The 11,665-nt window shown below is 41.7% G+C and overlaps 1 protein-coding gene across 1 annotated transcript; it reads left to right on the top strand.

Annotated features, from left to right (window-relative positions):
- The first annotated feature begins 286 nt into the window (after positions 1-286).
- Positions 287-11,290, top strand: tex2l (testis expressed 2, like). Its single transcript, XM_062443190.1, has 11 exons — positions 287-1,893; positions 3,769-3,969; positions 4,636-4,992; positions 5,860-6,121; positions 6,453-6,628; positions 6,745-6,844; positions 8,068-8,200; positions 9,261-9,398; positions 9,737-9,946; positions 10,889-11,009; positions 11,090-11,290. The coding sequence occupies exons 1-11, from the start codon at positions 505-507 to the stop codon at positions 11,288-11,290; spliced, it is 3,288 nt and encodes a 1,095-aa protein (XP_062299174.1). The 5' UTR covers positions 287-504.
- Positions 11,291-11,665: the final 375 nt, after the last annotated feature.

Raw genomic sequence — 11,665 nt, forward strand, 5'->3', positions numbered from 1 at the left:
AACAATGAGGCCAAATCATAGAATGGGGCGGCTGTGGCTCAGGAGGTAGAGCGGTCGTCCACCAATTGGAAGATTGGCGGTTCGATTCCCGGCTCCTCCAGTCCACATGTCGATGTGTCCTTGGGCAAGACACTTAACCCCAAATTGCTCCCGTTGCTGTGCCAACGGTGTATGAATGTGTATGAATGATTAGCTTCCTCTGATGTGCAGGTTGGCACCCTGCGTGGTAGCTCCTGCCATCAGTGTATGAATGGGTGTGAATGGGGTGAATGAAATGTATTGTAAAGCGCTTTGAGTGGTCGAAAAGACTAGAAAGGCGCTATATAAGTACAGGCCATTTACCATTTATATAAGTACAGGCCATTTAGAAAAGATGCCCTTCTTCTCTCTCCCTGGCTTTATTTGTTCTGCCTCCGAGGCTTAATAATCTAGCTGACCATGTTCTTTATTTATTCTCTTCCAGTGACTCTCATGTGCCTTGGCTGTGCCATGTGAAGTCAAGAAATGGCAGAGATTGGAAAAAATGGGGGAGGAGGAAGCGACGATAAAGGAAGAGAAGGTGGCAGACCTCTCCAGGGGACCCACAGCCCAGTGCGTGACCTCTCCCCAGTAGGTGCCACCTCGCTTGGGTCAATGAGGCATCACCCACGTGGGATAGTGATCCAGCTGACCAAGACAGAGGGTGAGTGGGACAGCCTGGATGACAGTGAGCTCATCTTCTCCATTGATCATGAGGAGGACTACCCCTCTATCTCTCTGTCAAAGGAGAGGCAGCTCTCCGTTGAGGATGACAGAGGGTTACAGTCCCAAGCTTTCCACGTCCCTTTTTCTCCCTCATCCCCTGACTCTTTAGGGAACTGCTCTGCCACGGGCCCCAGCTTCCTTTCCCCAGGCCGCTCCTCACCCACCCACCGACCCCTGGCCAGCCTAGTCAAGTCCCTGTCCACAGAGCTGGAGCTGAAAGAAGGCTCCACCCCCAGACCTAAGCATTTTCTCAGCCTTGTGAAGTCCATCTCCACGGAGATCTCCCGTTCAGAGCCTGAGGTGTCGCAGTCAAAATCTGACTCCCGCCTCAACCTCCACCTTTGGAAGCAGCTGACACAGTCTAAAACCCGCACCAATGGGGACTCTCGAACTGCGCCTCCCTCTCCTAGTGCATACTCCCCTGGTGTAGAGGGTCAGAAAGGGGGCTTCTTCAAAATGGAACTCGAGGACACCAAGAGGAAGCTCTCTGAGGCTGTACATGAACCGCTGAGCAGCATGTTCAATAAAATCATGCGAGAGGATAGCACAGGCAGCCCCAAACTCCAGTGTAAGACGCAGGGGACTCACCAGGTGAGCTCCAGAGGTTTGGGGCGAGACAGTAGCACAGAAACAGGGGTTTCAGAGTCTCCTGTGAGGAGCACTAGGCAAACAGACAGTGATATTTTGCCTGTTTTTGAGTGGCCTTCGGTGAGGCATCCTGGGGGAAGCCACCATAGCACCTGCCCTGTGCATCAGAGCAAACATCACCGGGATGAAGATCTGGAAATATGCACAGATGGGGACATGATGCAAGTATTTGCCGTCAAGACCCAAAGGCAGACAAGGAGAGTCCCTGCAGCACCCCCAGTTAGGACCTCTTGTCTTCCTCAACCCCCTCATCCTCTGCCACGCATGAGTTTATTCTGTGTGGCAGTGCTGTCCTATGGATACTTCATCTTACCTCTCAGTCCATACTTCTCTGGCCTGGCTCTGGGATTGGCATTGGGCTTCTTGCTAGGACTCTTGCTCATTAGGATGGGTTCCTCAAGGTCTCGCTGTTCAGCTCCTCCATGCAGACCAGCACAGACTCTGTTGGGAGAAGAGATTCTGAAGGGTGGGATGGTCAACAGTGAGCCCGACATCCTCAAGGTAAACAGATGAGTCATTAAGGAGATGACTCCTTATTCTCACCTTATTTTCAGCCTCCTCATTCTCACTACAATACACACACATTTCTTAACATGCAAATATGTTTCTTAGAGAATATTGAAATAACTCTTATACGTGTGACTCATCAGAATCACCAGACTAGGAATTTCATTTATTTTTCCACCAAACCCTTGATCTCTTAAAGAAATATTTCAGTATTTCAGGAAATGTGCTTCTTTGCATTCTGGTGGAGCGTTACAATAGATGAGAACCCCTCTTATGTCTGTCCTTTAAATATAAGGCTGGAACCAGCAGTTGGTTACTTTAGCTTATTTAGATCTTCAATGGTCTTTGCAAAATGGTCAGATTGTGATCCCAAAAATAGCCAACCAACCAATATTTCTCCAATTCAGTGATGCTCTTGAGAGCAGAACAAGAGCAATGCCTTTTGATTGAAAAAAGGTTCAAAACAAACTGAAATTTAATATCCTTCTGGCCTCGCCACAATAACATAACTGCAGACTACTGTGAGTAGCAGCCTAACCCAAAAAAAACAAGTGTAAAACCTCATTAAAAAACCTACTTAGTGAAACTAACAAAGATGTTTAAAGGCTTTTCAGCAAGAGTCCTTGTAATTAGTTTTCATCTGTTCATTTCCTCTAAAACAGCATTAAGTCAACGAGTCATTTCAGCACCTCTGCTGAGTTGTTCCTTCACAGATTAAAGCCTCTGAAAGTGGCATGCAACCGCATAAGGTTCCAGGAATGCAATTAAAGACTTGAGTAATAAAAACTGCTGGAGCTGCAGTGATAATTACTGTTCTGTTTCTAGCTGAGCTTTGACACGGGGCAACTAGAAAGGATGGCTACCACCCAGACAGTTCCAGTGAGTTTCAGAGGCAATTAGTAGGAGATACGGGCAGAAGGAAGCTGTAATTTGTCAGAGCGTGAGGCAAGTGGGGTTTGGCGAGTGGTGATGGCTGCAAGGGGGGTATACTGTTTCTGTTTTGAGATAATTCCCATGTTTGCTCATTAGCAGTTTGGTGTCAGCCTGAAGCCTGAGGTGTTTTCAGAGGTCGTCTTGTGATCTGATGACAGTAAGAAAACAGTTATGGGGTTTTATTTGTGGGCACACTTCTGAGATGTAGGCAGAGGCTGCCACCTCTATGAATGAAATTTTAATATAATTTCACATTCACACATTGTTTACTACTTAGTTGGGGCATTATGAAGGACAATCACACTTTTAACAGGGATCAGACAACAGCATTCAGCACGCACACACAGACGTCCTAATGAACATTTTTCAGTTGTATATCCAAACTTCCTGTTTTTAAATCATTTTAAAGCCAGAAAATGGATGTTTGGGTTGCTTTGACCTTACATAAGGAATAGTTTGACATTTTGGGAAATTAGTTGTTTTGCGAGAAAGCAAGAGTTAGATGAAAATATTGATAGTACTCTTATGTTTGTAATTTAGAGTTGATTATCTTAGCTAGCATCAAGACTCTAAACCTCACTGATTAACACACTATGTTACATGATTGAACTGTTTTCCAAAGCTAATTATTTTTCTCTAGTACTAGCACATTTTACTGCTTCCTCTGAACCATCTACCCACATATGTTTATTTTACACCTAAATTGTCAATGTTAAAATTCAGCACCACAGAGGTGAATCTAATATGTTTGATAGTTTGGAGCAAGTTTGGAGCTAGTCCCTAGAGCAACCAGTGCTTCTACTGAAAAAAAAAAGAAGTAAAATCCACTTTTAGGCAGAATTTTCAAGATTGGAGCATTTCCAGATCAAGTGTTTATTACTCACTTGAAAAAGAATAGTGTTGAATTTAATTAACACTTCCCCACTGCCTTTCCAGGGCTGGATGAATGAGATGCATGATTATGACCCAGAAACCTACCATCCAGCGCTGACTCACTCAGTGTTTGCCTCCCTGGAGGGCTCCTGTCTCCGCCTGGACACCCCACGTACAAACATCAGCCGGAGGGCCACTTACGAAGAAAGAGTTCCAGAGGCCAGCTTCGTCAAATCACGTTCCTTTCAGCTAGCAAAGAGCAAAGTATGATTACAGCCTACATGTATGAAGGGTATATTCGCGTTGTATCTGAGACTGTTGGAATTCTAGTGGGATACACAAAGCTACTACATTTACTAATTAGCACTAAACACAAAGTACAGCTGAGAGGCTGATGGCAAAGTCATTACTTTTGTGGGTATCTGGTCATAAGCCAAAGTATTGGACAATGTTTTTATAGGTCCTCCCGAGAGCTATATGATATACATATCAAATTTCATAGCAATCTATCTAATAGTTGTTGAGACATTTCCCTCAGGGGATCAACAAAGTCAGTACGATACGTCTGAGGGCCGTGACACCGACAGTCCATCCCATAGATGTTGAGATATTTCAGTCAAAATAATTGACTGACCTGACATTACTATCCCTAGAGCTATCAGAGCTAGCATGGAAATACATCTGAATGCATAAGATTAATGCATTGATGCCAGAATGATAGTTACATTTAGTACTGCATCTGATAGCTTTGTAATACCTGCGTGAAAGCAAACAAATGTGGAGAAAAGCATATTGAATAAAGGTTAATTTGCAAGAAAAAGTAAATTCAATTTCTAAAGTAGGTTACACTCTTCAGCATTAATTAATAGTTCATAAATGTGTGAATGTATTGCTGATTTAACAGTTGTTTCTCTGTGACTGTTCTCCAAGGTTCTCCTGCTGCCATCTGTGTTGGCTCGGAAGAGACTGTGGAACCCAAAGTATCCCATCTGTATCCAACTGGCCAGCGGAGCAAACTCTCAGGAGGAGGATGGAGGAAAGTTGGAGGATAGTCAGGAAGAGGAACCAGGGGCAGAACCAGTAAATCCAAGACAAAGTTCTTCTAAACCTGTCAGTGACCCTCCGGCCACTCTTTACCTCTTTGGACGCACAGGGAGAGAGAAGGAGGAGTGGTTTCGCCACTTCCTGTTTGCATCTATGGACACAGAGAGAGAAAAGGAGACAGACAAACAGAGGCCTGGCAGATGTGTGTCCAGATCGGGTATGAGAAACGTAAATAATGCATTAGTGAAGAGAAGTCCTTCAGATAAGGCATCTATACAAATGCTATGTGTGGATTATGGATTACATGCTCCAATTCTTTGCATTTCAATGCCAATCCCTTTCAATGGAACACACAAATCTCACAGTTGTTCAAAAAAAAAAAAAATCCATTAGAGGCACCAGCTTAGTGTTAACTGTGTTTTGAATAGAATTATTGGATTGGGAGAGCAAATATATTACTTATTAGCTTTTTATTATTGCATACACATCTGTAATTGGATCTGTCATATGTCTAGTTCTTTTTCCATTCCCTCACTGAGATATAAAGGAAAAGAAGCTTTGGTTTGAATTTAAAGGAATAGTAGACATTTACAGGAAATTTGCTTTTAAGCTTTTCAAGAATTAGCTAGCATCCGGTAAACTCAGTTTCACATAAAGACAAGAAACAGGGGAACCGGCTATCCTGGCTCTGTCCAAAAGTAGCAAAATCTTATGACCCGCACGGTGACTTCCTGGAGTCTCATCAGGTAGCTAGCTGAAGCTCCAGGAAGTCATCGCACCTCACTATGAAATAGTCACACACATAGCCCCCTGTTTTTGTACATGAGACATGAGAGTGGTATCAATCTTCAATCCAAGAATGACAAACAAGTTCACAAAGTGATTGCAATTACATTCTATTTTACTATTTTTTATATATTTTTTCATTGCACATTCAAGATGTGGTTTGCATTTTTCTCTTGCTTTTAAAAACCACAGTAGTTACTTTTCCGTGATTGGTCATTGTAACCAAAAGGCTATGATGTCCAAAACCTTCCTGCTTTGAACATTATCTCTCCCAAGTAGGTAAAGATTGCCTGTTTTCCCCTAGGTGACCCAACACTGGCACAGAGTATTTGTACCCAAGGTAACGTCCCAAGCAGCAGAGGTTCCAGCAGAGTAGGCAGCAGTGACGAAGATGCCCCCTCCACACCTCCAGTCCTCCCTAGCCCTACAACTCATGTCAATCAGACCTCCAGTAACACAAGGGGCCTTTCACTGCTAGACTATCCTGGCTACATGGCTCGTCTCGTGGCCGTCGAGGAGCTGACCCCACTCTCCAGCCCTGGAGCCAGCAGCACAGAGACAAGCCCCACTATCAAAGGAAATGTAAGTCATGCTCGCCGATAAAATTAAGTGAAGAAAATCAAGTGAAGCTGAAGAGACATTCCAGAGCTGGACATCAACAACATGAACTGAGAGTAATGAGTGACACAGTGAAATAGCAATGACCAGTAGGTATAACATTGAATTTGTTATAAACAATTTTTTTAAATGGGTCAAATAAGCTCCCTCGAGTTAACCTAAATATACCAGAGTATACTAGAGACAATAATAGATAAAATATCAAATGGATCCAAGCTGTTATTATGAAATTACTGTCCTCTTCCTCCATCTGTAGCTCTACATTTTTTCAAACCTGCTGTTTTCCTGTCCTTGCTCAGCCCTGACTCGGGTGTCTTTTCCACAGTGTACCTGTGATGTATCCGAGTACCCTGAGAAGAGCCAGACTTTGTGGGTTAATGCTCTAATTGGTCGAATCTTCTGGGACTTCCTCCGAGAGAAGCACTGGGCCGACGCCGTTTCCCACAAGATCCAGAAGAAGCTCAGCAAAATCAGAGTGCGAGCAGTTTCAGTGAAAGTTACCATGGCAATTTAAATTAACAGAAAAAGTTAACTTTTATTATGTGTTACACTTTATATCATTTTAACTCTGATATGGTATACTCTTAACAGCTGCCTTACTTTATGAATGAGCTGACTCTGACAGAGATGGACATGGGCTGCTCTATGCCACAAATCACTGTTACCTCAAGACCAGAAGTTAACCACAAAGGTGAGCACAGACACTCCTAAAAACATGGACACACCAATATGCAAATGCACCACAGGTACTGACGTACTAACAATATCAAGAGATGAGTGAGAAGATGACCTATCACTTGTGTGATTACAACTGCGTACTGCAGAGCCTCAGATCAGACGTTGTTATCCTGTTGTAATCTCGCAGAGCTGGGGAGCCATTAGGCCATGACCTTCAATATTTAGAACATATTGGCTTATGTATGTGTTAGTGTGTGTGTGTGTGTGTGTGTGTGTGTGTGTGTGTGTGTGTGTGTGTGTGTGTGTGTTAAAATCAGCCAATCTGGTAGCCAACACTCCTAATGAAAAGGGGAATATACAGTACCAGTCAAAAGTTTGGACACACTTTGTCATTGATTTGAATGGGAAAGTGTGTCCAAACATTTAAAACGCATCAACTTCTCTCATGAAATACTAAGTCAAAATATTTTTCCAGCAAGTCATTATGCTCTCAATCTCTAGATTTAGGCCTTTCAGTAAATATGCTACTAGTCATTTTGGAAATGATTGCTCCGTTAATAAGATATAAAGATGAGTAGTAGCTTTGGTGTCTGCTGTGTGGGCATTGATTGACAGCTGCAATTGGTATTTCACTGCCTGGCTCTGGGGCTTGCACTGAGTCAGACTATTGTTGCAATATTTCAGTGTAATGTTATGCAAGTATAACTTGTAAGTATAACTTGCTTAACAACTAGCATTAGTTTCGGTTAAAGGTAGCAAGGTGTAGTGTAAAAAAGGAACATCTCGCAAACCTTATTTGGAAGGTCCTGTCTCCAAATGGAAAAGATGGCACTGGCTGTATGCCGCAACTCTGGGCTTCAAAGTGGCTCCAATGCAAACCAATTGGCGATGTCAGGCCTTGCTATGTCCCTTTTTATATAATCTATAGTGTCAGCGTGTGTGTGACCACATGATTTTTTTCATTCTCCCCACCCATTTTACTCTTATATGGCCATCAACAAATAATCCTGTTATCAGTTTGTCCATGTTTTTTCCTGCTCAGTCCACGTGTCAGCCCCTAAGGGAGATTTATAATCTGTTGTAATAATTATGAATTGTCAAGGTTTGATAATCACAGTGAAAGCTGTTTAATCTGCCTACTGAGCAGTGTGTGTCCAGTCCAGATTAGGTTGTGTGTATGACCTTTGTTTTAATTTAGGTAGTCTGGTGCTGACCTCTTTGTGCTGCTTCCTGCAGGCTTGTGGGTGGGGCTGCAGCTGGTCTACACTGGTGCTCTGCAAATGACCCTGCAGACCAAGTTCAACCTGTCCAAGCTGGGCAAAGAAGGTGGCCAAGACATGGATTGTACAACTGATACTGGTAGCTCACGGTTAGTTAGTTTTAAAATCAAACTTAAATTAAATTGCCTCTTTTGTGTACTACAGCATGGACTACATAGCTGCCCTGTAAATCACTTGTCCTATGTCCTGTGGGAGAAATTAAAATTGTACATTCTCTGATTTTGTGATGCCTCCCCTAGTTCTGAATTATTTAGATAAAATACTATTCCATCATCCATTTACATAGCTGGAATCCTTATTTCAATATAGCAAATCAAACCTACCATAGGCAGAGCAGACAGTCACACTGAGCCTGATAGCATCTTGCTACACAACACAAGAGCCACAGACTCTGAACTACAACCCACATTAGCTGTCCTGCTAAAGTTGACTTCTTATCTAATTTAAACAAAGAAGAACACACGTCTGCACCGTAGCTTGTTGAACGAGTCACCAGTTAAACATTGACTAAGTAACGCTAACATATCTTAGCAAGCCAATGATCTGCTCAGCTGCAGCACATTAAACAGCATATTAACATAGCTGAAAATGTCAACCAGGACTCGCTATACGCTGGTTTGGTTGTTACTCATTCAAATCAATTCAATTGGACTTTGTTAAATAATTAAAACCAGTATTATCTGTATTAAAACTAGCACATCAGTTAGTCACATACATTGCACTGGTACACAGGTAGCATTAGGCTAGTATCAGTTTCAGAGGCAGTAGTGATAGCAGAAATAGTATTATCCCTTTAAAAAAAAAAATCATTTTATAGTCTTAAACACAAATTCACACCTACACATTCCACTGTCTCTTTTAATCCCTCCAATCTCTCATCTACAGGGCAGAGCCTCACATCACATTGATTAGCAAAGACCTGCCCGCCTGTCACAGACCCACACTGGTAGGGATTAAGGTCCAGGCAAAGCGTTACATTAGCTGTCTTTGTAGTGCACCAAAAGCTGTACACCCATGCAAAAATCTATGTTTGTAAACCTTTATCTGCCACTGAGTCACAGATTTTCTCATAAGCAGTATCAGTGCATTGGGGTGTCAGTTGGGTTCAAATCCGCATTGCTAAATTGAAACTTTTTAATACATCCAACCATGCAGGCCCATCCTCAGCGTGTTGGCAGACAGCGATGAGGAATCCTCCAGTGCTGGTTCATCTGATGAGGAAGAACTGCTCCTCTCTGAGCCTCAGGGGCTGGTGGGGGAGAAGGGATCCACCCCAGCTACTGAAGGGTAAATGCTGACACTGTATGAAATGAATATCATATGACGCCAAAGTGAGATTTTTAAATAAATCAGAATACCTTTAAATAAAGCTTCCTCAAAAAATAGCAGTGTGGCCTCTATTAATTAACACCACTGAGTGTTACTTCTACCCGTCTGTCTTGTGAATGCTAAGTTTTCTAGAGCAGAACAAAATAAACTGGGCTGACATTACACTCCAGATGGCTGCCACTTTCATTACAGACTCTACTCAGATTTTGGCTTCTCCTGGCATCTGAATTCTAAATGTACTCCCAAATGCGAGATCAAACACTGTCTTCTCCTGTCGTCTAAATCTTCTCTTACAGCACAGGAGGTGGGAGGACTGGAAGGAAGATTTTGAGATTTGTGGACAAAATCGCTAAATCCAAGTATTTCCAGAAGGCGACGGAGAACGAGTTCATTAAGAAGAAGTTTGAGGAGATGTCAAACACGCCACTGCTGCTTACTGTAGAGGTTCAAGAGCTGTCAGGGACTCTGGTTGTCAACATCCCACCGCCCCCCACAGACAGGATATGGTAGGAAAAGAAATGCAGAGGCTACATGCGGTGGTGTCTGAAACTGTGTCTGTCAGAGTAGGGTGACGCAGAGTTGGTTCCTCAGTATTGAGATAGATGATATATTTACAAAGCATACATGCATAAAAACAGAAAACCGTCAAAAAAATGTGAAACTGCCCTTTTAATAACAATAGTTGTTCGGATACCAAACATAAAAATGCTGTATTTAGAGTTAAATTGATACCTCTAAAATAAAAATAACAAATATTTGAACACCAAAAATGTCATTTAATTCAACTTAATCTATTTTTTTAAAATTACATTTTAATTTCTTATGATTTTTTTCTGAAATATTCAAATTGTTTTCTGTGTACATATTTCATATATAATACTTCTTTTTACACTGTCTTTTTTAAATGCAATGAACAGTATTCTCCCACTGTTATTTGTGTTTCTAAAGATAATATCTCAATTGTAAAACATTGTCATTGGCAATTGAAATTCTTTGGAAAGAATTTGTCCGTCAGTTTTGTATTCTTGGTTTAATAGCCACTTGTTTGCCTAACAACCCAATCAACATTAGGAAGAGCAAATTCCAGATTTGTTGCTATTTTAGTGGTTTTGTGTGTAGAAATTGAGATTTTTTTGCTGCTTCTTTATTATAGATTGTACAGTACATCATTAAAAAATATATCTATTTCACCCTGATATATCTCATGCCATGAATGTGCTGCAACTTGAGAAACAACACTAACTCAAAAACACAAACAAGCAGCATGTTGTGACTCATTTTTCACACTTAATCCCCTGCCAAAACAACTTTTATTTATTCTACCAGTTCTTTTTTATTGTGTACTGAAAGTGTTTCAAGCACTGAGAAAAATGAGACTGAAATGTGCCTGATTAGGTCTGAATATTGGTGTAATGCATTTGGTTTAAATGTAAGTATTTCCTCTTTAGGTACAGTTTCTGTGTGCCACCCAAGCTGGATCTGCACGTGCGTCCCAAACTAGGAGAGAGGGAGGTGACTTTATGTCATGTGACGGAATGGATTGAAAAGAAACTGCAGGATGAGTTCCAGGTAAAAAAAAAAACAATCCACTATTTCATGCCTCCTCTCAGCAACATAAGACATCTCACAATCACATTTTCTGTCTCCAGAAAGTTTTTGTGCTGCCAAACATGGATGACATCTACCTGCCCCTGATGCACTCAGGGGTAGACAGCCCTCAGTCATCCCAGCATCTGTTCTCTCAGTCCCAACAGTCCCAAAGCGCCTCCACAGAGTCCATAGAGAGGATCCCACCTGAGATCTCTGAGGCAGAGTCTGACTCGTGCCTCGCTGTTGACGATCAGTTATAACCCAAAATGAAAAATGGATTAATAACACTATACAACATATTTACAGTGTTTTGTCTCTGTAGGAATGTTTGTAACTAAAACTTTAACCTGCAGCTGAGATTCTTAAAAAATGCAAAAAGATGGACGTCTAATGTTTGTTTTTACCATCTAAAAGGATGAACTTAATTATGTGGTATAGTCAGAGTGACATGCTGTCTATTACCTTCAAGTGATACCTTTTCTGCAAACGTTTACATGTGAATGATCCCTATGAGATTATGCTGTATATACACATACAGTATATATGTATTTGCTACTTTGATGTGTCATTTTGGACATCAGACGATGGACATTATTAAATAAAAGCTGGAAAAACACTTCAGATCAGTTTTTTTA

The sequence above is a fragment of the Scomber scombrus genome, chromosome 21, assembly GCF_963691925.1.
Source record: "Scomber scombrus chromosome 21, fScoSco1.1, whole genome shotgun sequence".
Taxonomy (NCBI): Eukaryota; Metazoa; Chordata; class Actinopteri; order Scombriformes; family Scombridae; genus Scomber; species Scomber scombrus.